This window comes from Rosa chinensis, chromosome 5, assembly GCF_002994745.2.
Source record: "Rosa chinensis cultivar Old Blush chromosome 5, RchiOBHm-V2, whole genome shotgun sequence".
In the NCBI taxonomy this organism is placed as follows: Eukaryota; Viridiplantae; Streptophyta; class Magnoliopsida; order Rosales; family Rosaceae; genus Rosa; species Rosa chinensis.
This window is the reverse complement of record NC_037092.1, coordinates 19,126,933-19,149,747: the sequence shown is the minus strand read 5'-3', so window position 1 is coordinate 19,149,747 and position 22,815 is coordinate 19,126,933. Positions and strand designations below refer to the sequence as shown.

General features: G+C 37.4%; 4 protein-coding genes and 1 pseudogene across 9 annotated transcripts; 3 read left to right on the top strand and 2 right to left on the bottom strand.

The window, feature by feature from the left end:
• Positions 1–1,070: 1,070 nt before the first annotated feature.
• Positions 1,071–13,292, bottom strand: LOC112165181 (annotated as a pseudogene).
• Positions 3,178–6,811, bottom strand: LOC112165182 (protein trichome birefringence-like 41). 4 transcript variants are annotated; one of them, XM_040506898.1, is made up of 5 exons: positions 6,703–6,811; positions 5,666–5,994; positions 4,980–5,254; positions 4,768–4,889; positions 3,178–3,487 (listed from the first exon to the last, which is right to left on the bottom strand). In XM_040506898.1, coding segments are annotated over exons 2-5 (549 nt in total). In that variant the 5' UTR covers positions 5,817–5,994; positions 6,703–6,811; the 3' UTR covers positions 3,178–3,486. The 4 variants fall into 4 exon arrangements, 3 of the variants coding, with proteins under 3 accessions (XP_040362832.1, XP_024157386.1, XP_040362833.1); XM_024301618.2 differs by lacking the exon at positions 6,703–6,811 and adding an exon at positions 6,084–6,102; XR_002922695.2 differs by lacking the exon at positions 6,703–6,811 and having other exon boundaries at positions 4,976–5,254; positions 5,666–6,092.
• On the top strand, positions 7,643–11,196 carry LOC121049452. 3 transcript variants are annotated; one of them, XM_040506895.1, is made up of 9 exons: positions 7,643–7,984; positions 8,082–8,126; positions 8,824–8,861; positions 9,247–9,445; positions 9,550–9,812; positions 9,892–10,119; positions 10,255–10,353; positions 10,436–10,528; positions 10,643–11,196. In XM_040506895.1, exons 4-9 carry the CDS (start codon positions 9,247–9,249, stop codon positions 11,111–11,113), a joined length of 1,353 nt encoding a protein of 450 aa, XP_040362829.1. In that variant the 5' UTR covers positions 7,643–7,984; positions 8,082–8,126; positions 8,824–8,861; the 3' UTR covers positions 11,114–11,196. The 3 variants fall into 3 exon arrangements, with proteins under 3 accessions (XP_040362829.1, XP_040362831.1, XP_040362830.1); XM_040506897.1 differs by lacking the exon at positions 8,824–8,861; XM_040506896.1 differs by lacking the exons at positions 7,643–7,984; positions 8,082–8,126 and having other exon boundaries at positions 8,163–8,861.
• Positions 13,293–14,451: 1,159 nt separating the features above from the next.
• Positions 14,452–15,289, top strand: LOC112203356 (uncharacterized mitochondrial protein AtMg00810-like). Its single transcript, XM_024344336.1, has 2 exons — positions 14,452–14,535; positions 14,720–15,289. The coding sequence occupies exons 1-2, from the start codon at positions 14,452–14,454 to the stop codon at positions 15,287–15,289; spliced, it is 654 nt and encodes a 217-aa protein (XP_024200104.1).
• Positions 15,290–18,402: 3,113 nt separating this feature from the next.
• LOC112165178 (G-type lectin S-receptor-like serine/threonine-protein kinase CES101) lies at positions 18,403–21,671 on the top strand. Its single transcript, XM_024301613.2, has 7 exons — positions 18,403–19,723; positions 19,889–20,002; positions 20,098–20,294; positions 20,434–20,644; positions 20,774–21,011; positions 21,109–21,259; positions 21,360–21,671. The coding sequence occupies exons 1-7, from the start codon at positions 18,406–18,408 to the stop codon at positions 21,669–21,671; spliced, it is 2,541 nt and encodes an 846-aa protein (XP_024157381.2). The 5' UTR covers positions 18,403–18,405.
• Positions 21,672–22,815: the final 1,144 nt, after the last annotated feature.

Sequence of the window (22,815 nt, the reverse complement as noted above, 5' to 3'; positions counted from 1 at the left end):
CCTTATAGAATAAGTTTTGAATTTTGTACAAGTGAAGTTGAAGTAGATCACTGTGTCAGTGGGGAAATTTTACGATGCGTTGAGGGGTTAACGTATTTAACAGTGGCGTGTCTTAGCCAGACATTCTCGCTGTCAATGGATTCCGCGGCATCCTACCCTATGCTATCCCAATCCACCAGGTAATTAGCCTACCAGTTTTGTATGTAATAGTGTAAGAACAATCAGATAAACCTACGAACCTGGTATGCCCGCTCAGAAAAGCAAGAAATAATTGTGAGAAAACAAGTTTAACAAATAAAGTTAATTTTTTTTTTTGGGATGATTCTAGCCTAAAGTTCACAAGTTTGATATCTGTTACGAGTCACCCTGGTTCGTTTTAGCGTATGGGATAGTACAAGACTGCACAGGCACTACATTTACCCTTAACCATGAATGCGGATTCCATGGTAATGAGACTGGGTCGTCAGATCCAGAAGCCAGTGGATTCTGCTTGGGATTATTTTTATATTTGGGCCTGGATGTAAGAGATAGTCTAATGGCTCAATTACCATCTGAACGTACTCGGTACATCTATGGAATCATGAGACATGATGTCTCGACTCTCTGAATCATTTCCATTCTCTTTTAGGAAACGTAATTGAACTGTAAACTACTTTGTGCTTGGAGTGAGACAATGAGTGCTTGGAGTGAGACAATGATAACAACTCAAATTGTAACACCTCAGTGCCTCACTTTTGTCATCGGATCAAACTCTAGTACGGAAAAATTATTACGAGCTTAAACTAAATTTTTTTGAATACATTTTGAAAGAGTTTCACAGTATATCACTACTATCATTGACCCTTAGAAACCAAATGACCATAATCAACTCAATATCATGAGTAGACGGATGAAATAAGAAATTATAAATACTTCACCCAAAAATACTGTCGAAAACATACATTATTACATTTTGTTAACAGAAGAAAACATAACCATCTCAAATTTTTTTAGACTAAAAATCATACTTCGAAGCTCATAACCACTTACATTCTAGAGGAGAAAGTGTGGCGATTTGCTTGGTAGTAAATTTAACGTCCATCAAAATCAGAATTGGAGATACCATTTACCAATACCACCACTTCCGGTCCGTTTCCATCTACAGTAGTTGTGATGACATTTCTTTCTGTACAAAATGTTGGTTTTGTAGGTACTGGCAGTGACATGCTTTCATTAGTCAGCATAGATATCACATTTAACATCTTTGGTCGACTGGCTGCATTTTCCTCTACGCAGAGCAAACCAACATAGATGCACCTCAACAAATGATCTTTATCACATGAATCGCCGAGTGTTGGATCCAGTAGTTCTAGTCCTACACCTTCTTTCCATAACACCCATGCCTGAAACAAGACCACATTCGTTTAGAATTTTATAATCACTGAACTCGCCACCCCTATAAGAATAACAAAGATTTGTTTGACATACATAACCAACTAAATTGAGGGCGCGATCATCATTATAGAAGCTGTTGTTTCTTTCTACCACTTAGGATTTCAAGCATCAACACACCGAAACTATAGACATCTGATTTTATGGAAAATTCTGCCCCCCCCCCCCATAATATACTCAGGGGACATATATCCACTCACTACAAGAGAAACTAGCAAAAGCGAGGAATTTCATTGTGACAACCCAAAAATCGTTGCAAAAACTTGGCAAATACGAGGAAATTTCAGTTGTCGCACATGATCCCATCGGCGACAACCAATTTGTCGCATAAAGTAGGAATTTGCAAGAAATTGACAGTTGTCGCCCATATGACATTATGCGACACCCAATTCCTCGCAAAATGTTAATTAGGCGACAATTTCTACCAGTTGTCGGTTAATGTTTCTGTGACAACTTTAACTTCCTCGCAAAAGATTAATTAGGCGACGACTTCTGTGAATTGTCGCTTAATGTTTATGTGATAACTAGATTTCTGTCACTGAAAACTGATTTAGTGACCACTTCTGTGAGTTGTCGGTTAATGATTATGTGACAACCTTACCTTCCTCACTGAAAATCAATTTGGTGACAAATTTATTTGGTTGTCGCTTAATATTTATGTGACAATTTGAATTTCCTCTCTGAAAATCAATTTGGCGACAAATTTAATAGGTTATCGCTTAATGTTTATGAGACAATTTGAATTTCCTCACTGAAAATAAATTAGATGGCAACTTATACTAGTTGTCGATTAATGTATATGTGACAACTTTAATTTTCTCACAAAAGGCCTATAAGGTGACGACTTTTACAGGTTATCGCTTGATGATTACGTGACAACCTGAACTTCCTCGCTGAAAATCAATTAGGCGACAACTTTGATGAGTTGTCGGTTAATGTTAATGTGACAACTTTAATTTTCTCACAAAAGACCAATTAGGCGACAAGTTCAACAAGTTGTCGCTTAATGTTTATGTGACAACTTAAAATTCATCGCTAAAAACCAATTAGGCGACAACTTCTATTAGTGGTCGGTAAATGTTTATGTGACAACTTTAATTTTCTTGCAAACGACCAATTAAGTGAGGACTTGTGCAGGTTGTTGCTTAATGTTTGTATGATAACTTGAACTTCCTCGCTGAAAACCAATTAGACGACTACCTGTACGAGTTGTCGGTTAATGTTTATGTGACAACTTTAATTTTCTCACAAAAAAATAATTAGGCAATGACTTTTACTGGGATAACATTGCATAGTAGAACGTTTCTGTTCAACATGTTACACGAATTTCTCTATCTAAATATTTTAGCTTTTAATGGAAATTGTGATCTGTTCAACGGTTTCAAATATGGATTACAAGCTAAACCAGTCTCCATTAATATTATTCTCATGTATTGAGCGTAAGCCACAGGGGGACACATGATGGCCTGAAGATGACACCGGCTGCTTTCTCTTCCTCCCAGGCTGGTTTTTTGTGACCTTATAATCAATGACAAGACTGTTAGGAGCCTTCCCTAAAATAATGTTTAAGTACATAAATTAATGGAAATAATACCTATCTATAATAACAAAAGGACAGAGGAAACCAAAGTAGCAAGAATGATATGAGCATGTGGAAGAACAGAGGAAACTACTTCCACCATATAACCACTACAACTACAAGCACAAAGAAATAAATATAAAAAATTAAATAAATAGAAAAGCACCTTCATCAGCATATCTGTATCTCCACGAGGCATCATAGAGCCTGCAGCTTGAAGAGGTGATCCTACATTTGGCACTACATCGCCAACGGAATTTGAAAGGCCATCCTTTCCAAGCCCCATACTTCGATTATTCAATAGCATTCTTAGTCTTCTACTATCATCACTGGCAGATGGGGATGTCAAATTTTGCTGGGCAAGTATAAGTTGTTGCTGGTGTTGTGGTGTCAGCATTTGAAGCTGATGAAAGGGCTGGGAGCTTGTATAAAAGGTATTTGTTGCTGAAGAAGTCCAGAGCGAAGTTGATCCAGACCCTAACAAGAAGGAAATAAGTTAATAGTTTTAAAAAATGAACTCATAAGCATCAGATTTACATGTATAACAAACAATAATGAGTTCAAATATAACTCATAAGCATCAGATTGGTACTGCCGCCGTCTTGCTGAGAACTGAATGGACCTGATAAATTTGGTCATGCAATGAAAATTACATCGCAGAATTGAAAATTAAGCAAGAACACTGAATCTAGGATATTAGTATGTAACTATGTACCACTCTAGCAGAACAAATAAGTGTTTTCAAAAAGATGGTGTTAGTACTAAACAATACATAATACGGCAATGCCCGATGAACACTTGGTGTATTTACATATGCATAACAAAGAGCATATTAAAGAATATACCAGGGCAATGAATAGATCCTTCTAGAATCCTGATATATATGTTGCCAGAACTAAATAATCAGCTGGTCTGGGCAACCAAACAGATCCATAAGAGGATAAAAGAATGAAATCCATACCTCTTTGAGGTTGAGCTGGTTGGTGCTGTGTGACGTTGTGACAATTTCACTCCAGCAGTCGAAGTGTCCCAAGCTGTTACCTATTTGTCATAGAACACCTAAACCCATTCAAAATCAAAACATGGAGTACAGAAAGCAAGTTAGAAATGAAACATTCAAACTCAAATAATAAAATCATAGAAATATTAAACCTTTCGTTGCAGCTACAAAGGCATGACAGAGAAAGATCTCAGAACACAGCGAGAATACAATAGGCTTATGAGATTCTTCATTTCAGAGAAGAATATCCAAACACAAATTACAACTATTCTAGCAAAGACAAGGCTCAAGGTTATGAGGACTGGGGAGGATATCCCTACGGCATTAATTTCGGAATACAAATCCTATCCACCACTGCCTGAATTTGGAAGTGATGCATGTGCAATTCAAAAACTGATCAATTGATCAGTCTGCTCCCCTCTGAAGACCAGAAGTATAGACCATTTTTGTACTACTGCAAGTCAGTCCTGATATCTAAAAAGATCAAAAATCCAATTCATGTTCATTCCTCAGCATTACTAAAAGGAATGAAGTCAAAAAGAAGTTTCTTTACACATGCTTTGACTTATGATCAACAAACATAAGTTTAATACCAAGTATATTTATGTTTACAAATGAATTGAAGCATGCTAATAAGACCGAGCAAGGAGACTTTCAAAGTTGTGAATATGTGATTCCCAGTTCTAGTATGTCAATTAGCAAAACATGTAACCAGGACTTAAATAGAGCTAGAAGCCTAGAAGGAGCAGAAATTTACTAATAAAGCTGTGAACCATGCCCTCCTTCAATAGAGTCAAGGTTTAGAACCATGCCCTCCTTTGTTTGGACCAGATCCACTAGAAACTTATTGCGAGAAAACATCACAGAAACTTCATATTCCTGCATGCAGAAAAACGTAATGTTGTCAGAAGGTATCTAATGTTTGTTTAAAAAAAAAAAGGTATCGAATGACCAGAAAAACATACTCACTGGCAAAAGAAGCGTATAGAAATCTCCTTTACTGGATGAAGTATATTTGGCTTTGGGTACTGCAGAATGCAGCATACATGTTAGTGACTGCCACTGGTTATAGCTCAGAGAGTCGAACTCCGGGCATCCATTTTTCTGACAGTCGAACTCTCTGTCAATAAAAGGGCAGCTGGATGTGTCGTAGAGTGGGTATGTATCATCGTAAATCCAACTCCCATCAAACAAGTAGCATTTGGTGCCTATTTGCGACTCATTGTTCTTCTTCTCTAGTACTCCTGCAAAGCAATATTGGTTTTCATGTTCAAGAAGCAATAAGATTAGTATTAGAACAGCATAAACAAATAGGCCAAAGCCATTCAACATTTTCCCCATATTGCAGATACAGAAACGCAGAGCAGAGGGACAGTATAAGAGCAAAACCAACGTTTCTTAGGCTTATATGTAATATCAGTTATCACCTGAGGTGGTAAAGGTGTTATTAATTGTTTCATTTGGTACATCGCAGTAATCTAATTAGTTTTGTTCTTCTTCTTCCAAACAAGCATATACCCTCCAACAGAACCATCATCCGAAACAGAATCGCAACCAAATCGATAAAGAGGGATTCCAATAATTGATCAAAGTTCCATAATTTCAATGAAATTTAATCAAAAAAACCCATGAAATATGAACAACAAAGAACGAACCTTTGAAAGAGAAGAGTGGGCATTTGAGATTGGGGTTGGGGTTCCAAATCTCATTGAGAAGGGTGGGCATCTGGTAAATTTGCAGACGAGCTTTCGTAGTCCATCGATTGACAGAAAAATTTCCCGGATGCTCCGATGATGAAGGGGCCATGAGAGAGGGGGTGGCGGGCGGTGAGTGTGCGGGACGGAGAGATTTAGATTAAACCCGATTGTTTCAGAACCAAAATAATAATAATAATCCGAGATTTAGATTAGCTCTAGGATTAGGTCCTCCATAAAACCTATTTCACAAAGGATTAGATATGTTGGCCCGACTGGGAATTCCCCACCTTCACGGAAATAGAGTAAAGAAATTAATATAAATAACAGAAACAACAAGAACAAAAAGAAGCAATAAACATTGAGTTTAGAATTTGACTGTTTGTTTCTTCTCACGGGCAGTCCCATATTCAATCAATCTCTTCGATTTATAAAAAATTCAGTGAGGAGCAGCGAAAACTTCTTAATAATTTGACGCAACAAGAATGGATAGGGCGTGGATTCAGTGGGGTTCAGATCCAAATTATCGGTTTACTAATGCGTATAAAGAAGGGGTTAACTCTTTTCTTGAGGTTGCGAAGCATCATGTGAATGCGAATAATCAAATCTCATGTCCGTGCATGAAGTGCAATAACACAAATTCACACCCTTTAACCGTGGTCAAGATCCATTTATTGAAAAATGGCATGGTAACAACATATAACCCATGGATATATCACGGAGAACAGAATGAAGTGCGGAGTCAAACTATTCCGAATAGCCCAGTTGATGCATCTGAACACAATACAGGTATTTTTGATATGATGAACGATCTTTTTCCAATGGGTAATGCACATGTAACGGGAGATAGAGAGGATATAGGGGAGGATGAAGACGATGATATAGATGATACATCAGGAAATCAGGATACCCAAGGGGCTTACGATACTATTGGTGTTCATAATGAAGATAAGGATAATTACGATAAGTTATTGCAAGAAGCTGAACGAGAACTCTACCCTGGTTGCACAGAATATTCAGTTTTAACATTTGTTGTGGAGTTGATTCACTGCAAAGTTGACAATCTCTGGACCAACAAGTCTGTTGATACCTTGTTGCAAATGATGAAGAAGATGTGTCCGAAGCCAAATAATATTCCGGAATCATATTATGCTTGCAAGAAGATCTTAAAAGGTATTGGCTTGGGGTATGAAACTATTCATGTTTGTAAATATGATTGTGCCTTGTTCTACAAAGAGAATGAAGGGAAAGACAAATGTCCGGTGTGCAATGAGCCACGATATAAGAATAGTGATCGTGAACAGAAAAAAAAGGTTCCTCAGAAAGTGTTGCGATATTTTCCATTGAAACCAAGGTTACAAAGATTATTCAGATCTAGACACACATCGAATGACATGAGATGGCATAAAGATAAACGAGTTGATGTGGAGGGTGAGATGAGGCATCCGGCAGACTCTGTAGCTTGGAAAGAGTTTGATAAGATGTACCCTGATTTTGCGAAAGATCCACGAAATGTCAGATTAGGCCTTGCAACTGACGGCTTCAATCCTTTTGGGAACATGAGTACTTCTTATAGTATGTGGCCTGTGGTGGTGGTTCCGTATAACTTGCCCCCATGGAAATGCATGAAAAAACCATTCTCCATGTTGACATTATTGATTTCAGGACCTCAATCACCGGGAAAAGATATTGATATATTTTTGCGTCCGTTAATTGATGAGCTTAAGGAGCTATGGGAGAAGGGTGTTGAGACTTATGATAAGATGACTGAATCTTATTTTACCATGCGTGCAGCTGTGTTATGGACCATCAATGATTTTCCAGCTTATGCAAATTTGTCTTGTTGGAGCACCAAAGGTTTTTTATGAATATATCAATAATTATGAATATATCAATAATTATGAATATATCAAATCAATTATAGTTATCTATGCGGTAATTATGGTTATGATTCTATTTATTTATTTCTTTTCTTGACTTTCTGATTACGTTTCATTGTTATCTGTCAAAACGAACTTATCGTTTCTTCCATCTCTTCCCGTTCTTCTCTCTCTGCTCACAGAAATCTTCGTACGCCATCCTTCCTATTCTTCTATCGAACAAGCGGGAAAATTAGGCGGGATGTTGAGAGAGTAGGCGGGATTTAGAGAGAAAAGAGAGGAGTCCTAATTAGGACTCTTCCGAACCTTTCAAAGAGATGGATGACAATATAAAAGGGAATCGGCTCTGTTCATCACAACATCAACTTCGACTCTTTCTCTGCAATCTTCATTTTGAAGGGTCCGTTGCAAATTGCTAAGTATATATCTTATTATTTTTTTCTTTTAAGGTGTTTTCTTGATTTGACTTTTGGTTTTTTTCTTTTGTCGAATTGCAGATTACGGGTGTTCTTCGTTCAGTTTTCTGGTGTTCAATTTTCCAGGTATGTTTTTGGGTTATTGGTTGAATTTTTCTGAGTTTAACATGAACAAGGGCTCACATGTATCATTTATACGCTGACTCTTATAGTGCGAATTCTATGCAATTGAAGTTTCTGGATAGGAAGATAAACTGGAGTATAAATGTCACTGTGATTTTCATAGAGTTTGGATCATGTCTTAATGCTTTTTTGATAAAGAAAGAAAGTTGATTACTTATTGATTGATTTCTGGGCAGTAATGGCTTGTTGTACTTTAATGTATAATTTTGATAGAGTTGGATATCATATTTGTAATCTTGATGTTCTATTGAATTTTTGAAAGAAAGTTTTGTTCAATAGCAAGATAAGCTTGGGTAACAAATAAATATACGTACATTAATTGTCCCACTTTTAAACCATTCTAGCAAGTTTCTGTTCTCAACAAAGTTGCGTTACTTCATTTTCTTATGATACTTGCTGTTCAGGACGGAATGGTAAATGTTAAGACTAGTATCTATTATGGAAGACAAGAATATGATGTCCTGAACAGGGTATAAATTAGCTCTCCTACATTGGTCGTTCTGCTTGTTCCTTTAATCTTGCAAAAACAGGGTTAAAGATTTGAATGGAAGCAACAGAGTTTCATATTCCTTGTTATGAGTGTTCTTCTCCTTTAATGACTTGGTTGATACTATCGGTGTTCTTTTCTGTGGAATTGCAGATTGAAGGTGTTTAGGACCAAACACATCCACCAAAACAGTATATTTTCTATCTTATTTTTTGATTTGGTTCTACCTAAGTCTCTTATTTTTTTGATTGGCAGCTTCTTGATGTTCTATTTCTTGCTATATACTATGTTTTAGTAATAGTGGCAGAAAGCCCCAGTTAATGTTTTTAATTAATGGTTTTAATCTAAAGGTCAAAACTAGTGGCTGAAAGCCCCAGTTAATGTTTTTAATCTAAAGCCCCAGTGTATATATGTAGATTAAGTTAATGCTACAGCCCCAAAAATATATATAGTTTAGTATAAGTACCCAGTCCTCTATAGCTACTTCTCTCATCTAAGTTACAGTTTTCAATTGTGTGGACTTGTGCACATGCACTAGTTTTTGTATATTTTACTCTTTTCTATTATGTGTTGCAGATGTCCTCTCAATCTCTGCAACTTGGACGAGGAAAAATGATAAGGAAGCCTGCTACTGCAACAAGAAGAGCATCCAAATCAGCTTCTCAGCTACCATCACAACCAGCACTGACAGCAACTTCTTATGCAACAACCACAACAACTGAACTGCCATTTGAAGAGCCACAAGCTGATCAACATCCTACAGCTCACAACTCAGGTAAAGACGTAAATGCATGTCACTTGTTATCCTTAACGATGGTTTGATATATAAGATATTAATTTCACTTTCTATCTTCTCATTCTTTTTATCTAATCATGCAGAGAATTCCTCTACCCCTGCTGAATTGAAAAAAACACGTGGCAAAACAACTGGGAAAGGTATGATTGAGATGATTGCTAGCAATGGCAACAAGAAGGTGGAGATAATATTTGACCAGGAGCATTGGGTCCCAAATACTGAGTACAGCAATAAGAAGTTCACCACCGCTATAGGGATTGAGGTTCGAAGTCGAGCTCCGGTATGTTACCGCGGATGGAATAAGATTTCAGGAGATATTAAGAGGACACTACGAGAGGGATTGACGGTAAGTTTAAGTCAGTGGTTTAATGCAAAGTTAATAGTTTTTGTTCCTAACATACTATATTATTTTTATTCTTAATTAGGTACACTTTGACGTGGAAATAGAACATCCAAAAATTATCTATTTTGTGGATGATAAGATGCGCTCGGCGTATACTCAATTCAAGTGGAAGTTGCACGATCACTACCAAAAATGTGGCACATCTGTTCGAGGACGAGCCACACTTCCTCCACCTGATCTATGGGGTGAGAGATCGACAGAGGAGTGGCATTGGCTATGTGATGAACTCTACACCGATCCAAAATATATTGTATGTATTCTTCACTCCTTTATTTTTTCAAAATATTTTTATTGTTGTATGTTTTTCTAAAAGAAATAATATTACAGTTCTATGCTTTGATTAAAAATTTTAGAGTACATAATTAACCTCACAATATTTATAAAGGATAAATGCAAGAAGAATTCAACTAGCCGAAAGAGACAAAGGAGTACGCATCGTGGCGGAGCTATGCCTTTCATTCAACATGCTTTGAGGACAGCCAAGGTAAATTTTATGAGTTTCGAGTGAGTTAATTCAAATGTTATCTTGAATAATTGTTAATTTGGGAGATTTTTTTAAATTGCAGGAGGGCAATCCTTTGTCTTTCATAGACAATTGGGCAGCTATGTATCAAGATTCAAATAGCAATTGGGTTAGTGATGTTGCACGTGATAAATATGTAAGTATTGTTATCAATGTGGTTAAAGTCTTATTAGTTTTGGGAAAATAATTACTATTTAAATATATAAGTAAATAACATATTTATTTTTGTTTTTATATTTTATTTTTGTAGGATCGACTGAAAAATAAGAGAGAAGAGCATAAGGAGAAACTAACCCTAGAGGCACCAGAGGGTACTCCACCAGAATCTGTACAAGTTACTGCGCGTGATGAGATTCCAATCATGGCTGAAGAGTGTGGAAGGAAGGGAAAAAGAGTTCGTGGTTTAGGCTCGTTTCCTCGCATGGAGCTTCCAACTGTTACATCTTCAACAGCTGTGAGTTCTGAGATGAACGTAATGCAAGATAAAGTTAAGAAGCTTGAATCAACTGTGGACACTATGCGGTCACAAAATGCACAACTAATGACAATGTTGAAGAAGTTCCTGATGAATAGCCGAGGCTGTTTTGCTGATACAGAAAACATTGACATGAATATCGTAGTACCCAACAGTGAAGAAGATGATGTCTTTGGAAGAGATGAAGACGGTGTCCAAAACAATGGAGATAATTCTGAAACAGAGGATTTGGAGGAAGATTTGTGATTTATTTTTTGGATTAGGATTTAGCTAGTCTAGCTTGGCAAACAATTTTTCTTTTTATTAGCTATTATTATTTTGTGGGTAGAATTTTGTAAACTCTATTTGATTTATGATTTAATAAATCTTTGATTAATATTAAAAAAATTAATTTTTTAAATATTCAAATTATTTTGAAATTTTTAAATAAATAATTATCAAATGAGACAAACAATCCAGTCTCATTTAAAGTCATTTGCAACAAACAATGATTCTTTTGCATATGTTGCAAATCATTATATGCGATCTGGCTTATTATTTTTTTCAACAAATATTTATTCTTGCATTTTATATTTTCCAACAAATATTTATTCTTGCATTTTATATTTTCGACAACTATGCTAATTTGACATATCTTTATAAAGATATTGGCGACAATTCAGAGTTGTCGTAAAAAGACTAAATTTCTCGCTTAATTAAATATGCGACACCTTTGAGTTGTCGCAACTAGTTGTCGCGTAATGTGTTTTACTGATTGTCAAAAGCGACGAAATAACAGGGTTGTCGTTTTTTCAATATGCGACGCAATAAGTTCCTCGACGAAACTATAGGAGACAAACAATAAGCCTCGCATATCATTTTCTACAACAAATGCATATGTGTCGCATATCAATATATGCAACAAAAATGAAACCTCGCAGTTATTTTTTGCAACAAAAAAAAGTCTCGCATATAAATTTTCGATCAAACATATAAACCTCGCAGATGGAATATGCAACGTAAACAAGGCCTCCTATATTGGAAATTGTAACAAATATAAAGTCTCGCTTATAGCATTCTGTAACGCACTCTCTTGTCTTGCAAGATGTCATATGCGAGGAACGAATTGCGTCGCCAATTGAAAATAGCAACAAACATCCAAACCTCGCATATGGAATATGCGACGTAAACAAAGCCTCGTATATTAAAAACAGTGACAAATATAAAGTCTCGCATATAGTTTTTGGTAACACATTTGTGAGTGTCACAAGTTGTGATATGCGAGGAACCAATTGCGTCACATATCGGAAAAGCGACAACCGTGTAATTTCGTCGCTTTTGACAATCAGTAAAACACATAAGGCGACAACTGGTTGCGACAACCCAAAGTCGTCGCATTTTCAATTCAGCGAGAAATTTTGACTTTTTACGACAACTTTGGGTTGTCGCCGATGACATTTTCTCTTGTAGTGACTGCACCAAAAGGAGAAGAAGACTATGTTAGTACAACTACATTAACAAATGGATGCTTAACAACCAAAAGCAAAATATCAGAACTGTTTGCTTACCGTGTCCCAACAATCTTCATAGTATTTGCTTCTTGTTCATCATTCGTGAAAATCCTTGCCATTCCAAAATCGGAAATTTTGGGGTTCATGCTTTCATCAAGTAGAACATTACTTGCTTTCAAATCTCTATGAATTACTCTCATTCTGGAATATTTGTGCAAGTAAAGTAAACCTTGAGCAATTCCTTCAATTATGCTGAAACGGTTGTTCCAGTCTAATTGCTGGCATCTAGTTGAATCTGTCCAATTGGTACAATTAGATTAAATCAGATGACAAATAGATAAATGGAATTGAATCAAGTAATTAAGCAAAGAGTTAGATTAAGGTAACAACCAAATAAAAAGTAGTCCAAGCTTTTGTTTGGCATGTACTCGTATATCAACATCCTCTCTTCACCATGAATGCAAAATCCAAATAGCTGGACAAGGTTTGTATGCTGGAGTTCATATATAAGTATCAATTCATTCGTCAACTCATATATTCCCTACCCTGAACGTTTTGAAAGCTTTTTCACTGCTACATCTTTTCCAATCACCAATTTCTCCTGAATATATATTGTTCGCAAAAGAAGAAGAAGTAATAACCATATAGCTTTTCAAATAATGATTCACTTGCATTATTCAAAGCCTTACCTTATAAACAGGTCCAAAACCCCCTTCTCCGAGCTTATTTTCATTAGAGAAGTTGCAAGTGGCAGCTATAATAGATGCATAACTAAATACACTTAAATATTGTCCCATTTTTATAGCCATCACAGTGACCTGCTGACGCAATAGAAATGTTATAGATAACTTCATAAAGCTCCCCACCTGTGTCCAGCACCCAGGCTGATCTGCCATTTGGATCACCAACGACAGTGTAACTGAAGTAGTCTCCATTCTCATATGAAACCACGCTAAAATTGTAGACCTTGGATTTATTACGGAAATGAGCATACTCGTATGGTTCGCTAGTCCACCAAAGATCCCCGTTTCTTCTAACTTGCAATTGGCGTGTGCCGGAATCCCAATAAAGGCTGAAAGACCCTGGCCCCGGGCTGTTCTGACTTTCCCGCCAACTCCAAATCGACATAGTGTTGCTGGTTAGACCATCACGTAAACCTAATTTCATCCCTGGCCCAACGTAAACTCCCCCGAAGCGGAGACCATAAAGCTCGAGAAATTGAGGGCTTCCCCTCAATTCCTCGAGCCTTATAAAGCGTGTCTCCAATGAACAGTGCAACTGCACGCCTACACCATGACAGGTACAGAAGCTTGAGAAACTGATGAGCAAGCACAATAAGTTGATCATTGGAATGCTGTTAACCTTGAATGACCAGTAAATTAAGGTAAGGTATGGAGGGTCAAGGGTGCCTTAATTATTTGAAAATTCGATGATTTCAAACAAAATAAACAAGTCCGAGTTTCAGTAGAAAGTTCATGGAAGACTTTAAAGGCGGCGAAACGTCTTAGGTACTCCGAATTATACTTTTGGTGGGGCCATATGATTTTCACGCGACCCTGCACTACTTGCATATTTATCCTATCCCTACTGAGTAATAGTTTTTTCTCTCTGGAAATAGCTCTGTCCAGAGATGTAAGGCCATCTCCAACTGTGGGGGGCTAAAATAGCCCAAAGCTAAATTTTAGCCCCCGATAATCACTATTTATGTAAATAGTAAAGGTTATAATTTCTACCATCTCCAACCCTTAGGGCTATAAGTTTAAATACCATGTTATTTTATTATTTGCCATTTAATCTCAGCCATTGGTTTTGTTGATCAGAATTTTGGGCCACCAGCGTGGTCTCCACGAAGAAGAAGCTCAAGGGCTTTACACAGGGCTATGTTTAGCCCAGCCCGTAGCCCTTTTAGCCCCACAAATCAGTTTTTGTTATAGCATAGCCTTGGGTTGGAGATGAAAAATGATATTTTTTGGGCTATACCAACCCCTTAGCCCAGGGTTGGAGATGGCCTAATATCCCATTAGGCACGAAATCAGGAACAAGAGGTCTCTTTGATCCCTCGGAACCAAACTTGATTATTTGCAGCACATTGACATGATGAATTCTTCCCTTAGTGTTGATTATAAGGAGACCTTTGCTCTAGTTGCTAAAATGAACACAGATTTGTTATCTGTTGCTGTGAATTATGGTTGGTCTCTATACCAAATGGATGTCAAGAAGATGTATATATGAGATTACCTCTTGGACATCCACGTGAAAGTGAAGCTGGAATGGTGTGCAAACTTCACAAGGCCTTGTATGGTTTGAAACAATCCCCACGTGCTTGGTATTTCAAATTGAGTTCGGTTTTTCTTGCCTCAAGCTTCAAGCGAAGTCAGACTCCTCCTTGTTTGTTCGAAATGGCAAGGCTGGCAAGTTGGTTGTTCTAGTGTATGTGGATGACTTAATCATCACTGGAGACAATATGGATGAGATTAAGTCTCTCAAGGCAACCTTGCACAATACCTTTGCCATCAAAGATCTTAGACCATTGAAGTACTTTCTTGGAATTGAAATGGATCAATCCTCAAATCGTATATTCTTAAATCAACGAAAATATGTTGTTGATCTTCTTGATAAGGCAGGAATGATGGATAGTAAGCCTGCACGCACTCCTCTTAGTAGCAGACTTAAAATAGATGTTGAAGGAGAACCTCTCTCAGAAATTTATGTTTATCAACGCCTTGTCAGTAAGCTCATCTATCTTACCATTTCAAGACCAGACCTCACTTGTGCTGTGAGTTTGGTCAGTCAATTCATGCACTCCCCTACCACTCATCATCCACAGATTGTCAAAAGGATTCTTAACTACTTAAAGACCACAGTTGATCGAGGAATTGTTATGAAGAACAATGGTCACTTCAACCTTGTGGGCTACTCAGACTCTGACTAGACAGCTAATGCCATTGATCGAAAGTCCACAACTGGGTACTATACTTTCATTGGAGGCAACCAAGTTACTTGGAAAAGTAAAAAACAAACTGTGGTTGCTCGTTCTAGTGCCGAAGCTGAGTATCGTGCAATGGCATCCATAGCTTGTCAACTCATATGGTTAAAGGCATTGTTGGGTGACTTGGGCATTCTGTGTACTGCGCCCATATCTCTACATTGTGACAACCTGGCTGCCATGCATATCGCAGCCAATCCAGTCTTCCATAAACGCACCAAACATATTGAGGTTGATTGTCACATGCATTGTTTGAGATCAGGTTCAGTCTAAACTTATTGAAACAGTGTACACATGATCATGTGATCAACTGGCAGACAATTTTACCAAGATTCTTGCTTTCGCTAAGTTTGAGGGTCTGCTGTCCAAGCTTTGCTCAAGGAGCTCCCTTGATTCCTCTTTAGGGGCAAAATTAGAAGCTACTGAATTAGAGGTTACCTTCTCCCATACTCTACCTGGTTTAGAAGTCTTCAGTCTTCCTTGTTTTAAGGCTCCTCCTCACTCTATAGTTATGCAGTAAAGGCTTCCTTACTTCTAGGTCCTAGTTTTATGGCTCATATATAGTTAGGACTTAGGAGTGATTTGTGGTAATGTTCATAGTCCTTGACCCATTGGTCATTGGCTTGTTATGTCTTCCACTTTATATAGTTTGTATCTTGTACATGTTTTGCTTGATCAATATACAAACACCAACATTCAAATTCAACAGACATGTTCAAGAGAGATGACTAAAATTTATTCCATGGGATCCTAGAGTGATGAGTCAAAGTCTTCTATTGCATTTTCCAGGAATCTCTCATAGAGCCAAAGTCTTCTAAGATTATTGCAATCTAACTAATCCAAAAGACAACCTGTCACCTTAATTTTTCGTCCTATTTTCTTTTTATTTTTTTATTTTTTATTGTCTAACTAAAATTTATTTTTCTTGTGATGTAGAACAGTTGGCAACAAGGATTGAAGAATAGCTCAATCGTGAAAAAGGAAAACCTGGTTTGCTGCAAATTTGGCATTCGATGTCCGAATCGTGATTGTTATACCTTTCCGGAAAGGGAATGACACCAGGAACAAAATAGAGGCTCATACCTTTAGACCAAACATTCATGTAAGGCTCAAGTGTAGCTTAAATTAATACAAGGTAAGTTGCTAATAGTTAAAGTTGGTGTTGTAACTTTAGACCAAACAAAGGCTCATACCTTTTGTTTCGCTTTGATCTTGTAGTCTTTATATATATGAAAATGAAGTCCTCACCATAAATTCCCAATGACCATGTAACAACATCGGCAGTACTATATTATTATTATTTTTTTTTAATTAAAAGAGGTTTAGGCGATATCAGCCCCTCGTTAGTGGTCATTGCGCAAAGCTCCTACCCTCCTCATAAGAGGAGAGGACCACTACACCCGGAAACCCACCGCCCGTCTCTCCACTTAATATTATTTAATATATATATATATATATATATATATATAATAAAGGGAGAGGGGGACTAGACCAAAACCTCTCCTAAAAAAGAAGAATACAAAAACCCAAGATTTGAGGTACAATCCCGTTAACCGCGTTGATAGGGATAACCCAATGAATCATAATGCAATGGTAGCCAGATCACATAAGGTGGGGAAGAAAACCACTGCAATGAAGAATAATTCAAACCCAAATTTGCCATAGAATCTACAACCATGCATATGTTACCCTCACGATAAATATGAGAACATCCCAATCTACAGTACCATATTATATACAATGGGAAAATTGATTAAGCGGTTATACTCTAGTACATGTAAAAACAGCCCAATCCCTGTTAAATTCCAGCCTCAAGATGACTTTGGAAAGGGGAAAAAAAAAGGCCATTTATATTGAGAAACACAACCAACAAGATCTGCTCCAAGTCAAACTAATCAAGCTACCTATATCCAAGCAAAGGAGGTGTTTGACAAAAATAGGTACCGAAAAGGGATACAATGAGAGGAATATAATCCTCCTTGATTAAAAGTCAACATACAATTACTAAATCCTAGCAATAAATGCAACTTTTCAACATTTTCAAAAGTTATTATCTGTAAAAGCTAGGAAAGGGAGGAATCACAAGAAAAGGGAGTCCTCTAAAATCTTAAATGAACAAAGAAAATACACTTGGGGATTTAAAAAAAAAAAAAAAGAAGAAGAAGATACACTTGGGTTGGCAATGAGTCATAGTCCATTAAGTCAGTTTAAAATTGTCCGATTAACACTAACATGCGTACTTCACTCGAAACAAAGTATATATCAAACCTAGTTCAGACTTGGAATTGGCTTCCCAAACTGATCACTTATCAATGTTTTCAAAAACCTTTCCTAGCAGTGAAGAGAGGTTTAAAGATATAGTCACACAATACAATGCCAATTTAATTTAAATAGTACAAGAAAACAAACTTTTCTATTGCTTATCCTTGCAATCATTTAGAAATAATTCACTTACCAATAGAATCAAAAACCACCCGTGTGGGCTTTGCCACGACATATGGGCTATTTCGGGTTTTAGGGATCGTTTCGGGTCTCAAAACTGCAATTTACTATTTTTTAGAATTTTCGGTTTTCTAATTTGTTTTGGATTTGTTTTGTAGGTTTCATTCTTAGTCGCCCTAGGCTTTCTTTTCCCATATATAAGTAACCTTAAATGCTTGCAGAACTTATCTTTCGTCAAATTATCAATCAAATTGAGAGTTTTCTCATTTATCTTTGGTGGACTCCAGAATTCTTATTGAGGGTTATTGCTTGTAAACCCAGGTTACTTCCGACTGCGTCATCTTGTTTGGCACGTCATGAAAGTAGAAGATAGATTGAGAGTTTTCTCATTTAGCTCTGGTGGACTCCAGAATTCTTATTGAGGGTTTACAAGCTTCTTATTGAGGGTTTATTGCTTGTAAACCCAGGTTACTTCCGACTGCATCATCTTATTTGGCACATCATGAAAGTAGAAGATAGATTTCATTTTTATAATTGGTATTGCACTATAAATTAGGATTTTCTAAGGCATTTTGGGCAGTAGACAATACTTGACCTTAATCATGGTTAATGTGATGATCATGTTTGCTGGTTTTCAAGAACATCAGGAGAAAGAAAAGTATCTTATGATCATCAACCATGGTTTTAGGTTTGATCAACTCTTAATTTTCTTCCTGATCATTCTTTCAAGCTTGTGGAATTGTCATGTTGCTGCTGCAGCAGACAATATTGGGGACAGACTCAAAATAGGCGACACTCTCAATTCCTCAAGCGCTTTAGTTTCCACCACTGGGAAGTTCACTTTGCTTTTCTTGCCCCTCAGTTCAAGTTCCAACTACAGCTATCTATATATTAGGCGGTACAATGTAAGTGGTGCGAATAAGGCTTGGGTGGGCAACCGAGACTCGCCTGTTTTATACCCTTTTGGAGTTCTTACCTTGGACTCCAACAACACATTAAAAATCATTACAAACAACGAAGGTGGCGGTGGCGATCCTCCTATAGTGCTTGGCTCCGCGCCAAAAAGTAGTAGTAATGTTGCGGCTACTCTGTCAGATTCTGGCAATTTTATCCTACAAGAGTTGAACTCCGATGGATCAACGAAGCAGGTGTGGTGGCAAAGTTTTGATTATCCAGCAGATACCTTTTTACCAGGCATGAAGTTGGGTGTCAACCGTAGCAATGGGCACATTTGGTCTCTTACATCATGGACATCCGTTAACTACCCACCGCCGGGGCCTTTCATCCTAGATTGGGACCCAACTGCCCGCCAATTGGAAATTCGGAGAGAAGGGGTGGTTTATTGGAGAAGCGGAAACTATAGTGCTACAAACAACAGATTCCAAAACATTTTGCCGAATGCAAAGGTTAGCTACAAGTTTAGCATTGTTTCAAATGAGAATGAAGACTACCTCACTTACACTTCTGAAGATGGTGCATATGAGTTACCAGAATGGATTCTAAATTATTATGGATCGGGAATTGATATTGCACGAGCAGATCAGTGTGGAGGCTACAACACAGATGGAGTAGGGTGCCAGACAACTAGCCGGCCAACCACTTATATGGCGGATGTCGGCAGTCCATTTGGGCTAAAAAAAGGTTCCTTTAAACCAATCACCTCGAGTTCAACTTCAAGATGCCCATACTCGCTCAACTTTGTATCAAATGGAAGTCACAGTGGTACTAGTATTGACTGTAACAATACTTGTTTGCAAAACTGTGACTGCCTTGGATTCGACATTCTGTTTGATGATCAGACTGGATGCCGATTTTGGAGTGTGGACTGTGAGTTCGTTGAAGACCGCACTCAACCTGGTAATGCAAGCAATTTGGTTTTGACAAAGCTAATGCCAACAGCAAAATCACCACCGCCAAAGTCACCACCAAGCAAAAGTGGTAAGCTCCACTAATTCTGTCTAATAATTGAGCTTGATGCATGTTCTGTTAGCATGTCTGCATATAAATGGAATGTAGTGAAATTAAATCTTTGTCAAAATTAAATATATAGATCATTGATTAGTTGTCGCTTTAACAAATAGAATTTTATTGGTTACTCTCTAGGTGCAACGCATAAATGGATTTGGATTGGGGTTGGTATTAGTGCTGCTCTAGTGATAATGGCCTTTTCCATCTTGTGCTATCTACGAAGAAGAGGAAGAAAATCTAAACTTTCAGGTATATACTCTACTTAAGCAGGATGTGCGCTTGTTAGCCAGGTCCAACTTCACATCTTTGATGATTGCAAATTGAAATTTCAACCCTCTTAATAGGTGAGGGTGAGATAGACCAGAATCAATTGCTCAACTTCAGGAATCCTAGGAGGCCTACTGATTTTAATGGACTTCAAAATGATGGAAACATGGGACATGACTTGAGCGTATTTAGCTATGCATCTGTAATGGCTGCCACAATCAACTTCGCTGAAGAAAACAAGCTTGGAGAAGGGGGCTTTGGACCTGTTTATAAGGTCATTTATTTTCTGTCTATGTTAGAAGCTTAAGACTTGTAGTAGTCTTCATTTAGTTTTTCATCTATTAAACTCATTAGAAATATGATTTTTGATGATCCAGTAACGTATTATGATGGATATATGATAAATTTATCAGGGAAAATTGGCAACGGGACAAGAAGTAGCTGTGAAGAGGCTTTCAAAATGTTCAGGGCAAGGAACACTAGAGTTTAAGAATGAATTGATCCTCATACATGAACTTCGACATACAAACCTTGTCAAGCTTTTTGGATTCTGCATTCACGGTGAAGAGAGGATGTTGATATATGAGTACATGACAAACAAAAGTCTGGACTACCTTTTATTTGGTACTTCAGTAGACTATGAGTTGTTTCAACATGTTGACCAGATTCATAGCTAATTTTTGCCATTTTCTCTGTGTATACATCTATTAATTCTCTGTGTCATCTAATTTTGAACCTCTGAATATTGACCAGATTCAATCAGAGGTGTTTTTCTAGATTGGAGCAAGCGTTTCAGCATAATTGAAGGAATCGCTCAAGGATTGCTTTATTTGCACAAATTCTCAAGAACAAGAGTAATTCATAGAGATCTAAAAGCCAGTAACGTACTACTTGATGAAAATATGAACCCCAAAATTTCAGATTTTGGTATGGCAAGGATTTTCTCCATTAATGACCTGGAAGCAAATACTAGTAGGATTGTTGGGACACGGTAAATAAACTTGTGCTTATCTTTTGCTTTTGGTAGCTAGCCATGGTATATGTAGATTTATGCTGATACAGAAAGAAATCCTTTCTATCTGATGTAGTGGTTACATGCCTCCTGAGTATGCAATGGAAGGAATTTTCTCTACAAAATCCGATGTCTACAGTTTTGGAGTGTTGGTGCTTGAAATCATAAGTGGTAGGAGAAACAATAGCTTCTACAATGATGATCGTGCCATCAATTTAGTAGGATATGTATGTCAAACAACTCTCAGCACACTCATGTCTTTATATAGCTATAGCATTCCATCATTCTGTCATCCTAAATCAACTGATATGATCTGGATAATTTCAGGCATGGGAGTTGTGGAAAGAAGGCGCAGGGCTACAACTAATGGATCCAACACTAGCTGATTCATCTACTAACGAAGATCAACTGTTAAGATGCGTTCAAGTTGGCCTTCTATGCGTGGAGGATAGTGCAGCGAAGCGACCTACCATGTCAGATGTGCTCTCCGCGTTGACAAATGAAAGCTCACGATTACCTGCACCTACAAAGCCAGCATTTTCTACAGATAGGCATGCGGTCACCAGTAGTAAAGTTGAAAAGGAGCCACAAATTTTTTCTGTAAATGATCTGACCATTTCTGATTGTGATGGACGTTAAAGCCTTAGAGGCACTAGTACATTGTTGCTGAGTTCTAGCTCATTGTAGGTCTTGAGATTGCAGCATAAATAAATAAATAAAACAAAGCAGAAGCTTCAATTGCATGTAATATCAGTTTTTAGTTTCATACCGGGCCTGTTGCATGCTGATTTGGGTTTTATTCATTTGAGCCCATCGACAAAACAGGAGAAAAAAAATTGAGTGGTATTAATAGAGAATTCAAAGACACTAATTTAACTTCATAATGTAGTGATTTTGAGTTTTTTGACACTTCTTTTTCATTTGCACTCCACTTCTTATTGCTTAATAGTGGAGTGGAGTAGTAGTGAAGTATGAAAAAATGTTAAAAAGTGGAATGCCGCGATAAACCCCAAAACATATTTTCGCTGACCCACTTTGTTGTAAGTACATATTAGATGCCAATTACAAAAACTACAATCAGCAACAGGGCCGGCCCTGTGAGTTTGGAGGCTCAAGGCTAAAAAAATTTTGAGGCCCCAAAACAAATGCTCAAAACATTCCAAAAGGAAACAAATCCCAATTTCAAGCTTCTCTCCTCTCTTTCTCTATTGTTCATTATTCTACAGCATGTTAAATAGCTCATAAGTCCTAAATTTTCAACAAATCACGATTTAATAAGGATTAAATACTTGTTACTCCTCGAACTTTTGCCTGAAAAACAGTTTAGTCCCTTGTCTTTCAAATTAAACTGGATAGAGTCTTTATTCTTTCTAATTCTCACACAACATGTCCAAAACAGGTATAAAATGACTATTCTACCACCAATTTTCTATTATTATTATTATTTTTATTTCTTCTATTTTTTTTAATTTTTCTCCCCTTTTTTCATACTCTCTCTCTCTCTCTCTCCCTCTCTCCCCCTCCCTCCCTCTCTCCCTCTCTCCTGGCCGCACGGCCTCTCTCTCTCTCCCTCGACCTCTCTTCTTCTTCTGTTCCTCTGCCATCACCGGAGACCACCACTTCCGGCCACCATCTCACCAAAAACCTAAACTCTCCCTTTCTCTCTTCTCAGCCTCGTCCTTCTCTCTCTCCCAATGCAATCACATTTTCAACACTTTCATACACAGTAACAGTAAAAATTGCAACCTACATCATCTTACCTCCCTCTCATTGCACATAGGGA

Bases quoted from the DNA above. Each gene is read 5' to 3' on its own strand.
- LOC112203356 (XM_024344336.1), top strand. From the start codon at position 14,452: ATGATGAATTCTTCCCTTAGTGTTGATTATAAGGAGACCTTTGCTCTA. The intron at 14,536-14,719 runs GTGAATTATGGT...TCTTGCCTCAAG, and splicing joins CAGATTTGTTATCTGTTGCT to CTTCAAGCGAAGTCAGACTC.
- LOC112165178 (XM_024301613.2), top strand. From the start codon at position 18,406: ATGTTTGCTGGTTTTCAAGAACATCAGGAGAAAGAAAAGTATCTTATG. The intron at 20,003-20,097 runs GTATATACTCTA...CCCTCTTAATAG, and splicing joins AAGAAAATCTAAACTTTCAG to GTGAGGGTGAGATAGACCAG. The intron at 21,012-21,108 runs GTAAATAAACTT...TATCTGATGTAG, and splicing joins AGTAGGATTGTTGGGACACG to TGGTTACATGCCTCCTGAGT.
- LOC121049452 (XM_040506897.1), top strand. From the start codon at position 9,247: ATGTCCTCTCAATCTCTGCAACTTGGACGAGGAAAAATGATAAGGAAG. The intron at 9,446-9,549 runs GTAAAGACGTAA...CTAATCATGCAG, and splicing joins TCCTACAGCTCACAACTCAG to AGAATTCCTCTACCCCTGCT. The intron at 9,813-9,891 runs GTAAGTTTAAGT...ATTCTTAATTAG, and splicing joins CACTACGAGAGGGATTGACG to GTACACTTTGACGTGGAAAT.
- LOC112165182 (XM_040506898.1), bottom strand. From the start codon at position 5,816: ATGGCCCCTTCATCATCGGAGCATCCGGGAAATTTTTCTGTCAATCGA. The intron at 5,255-5,665 runs GTTCGTTCTTTG...ATTGCTTTGCAG, and splicing joins CCCACTCTTCTCTTTCAAAG to GAGTACTAGAGAAGAAGAAC. The intron at 4,890-4,979 runs GTGAGTATGTTT...TTCTGCATGCAG, and splicing joins TCTATACGCTTCTTTTGCCA to GAATATGAAGTTTCTGTGAT.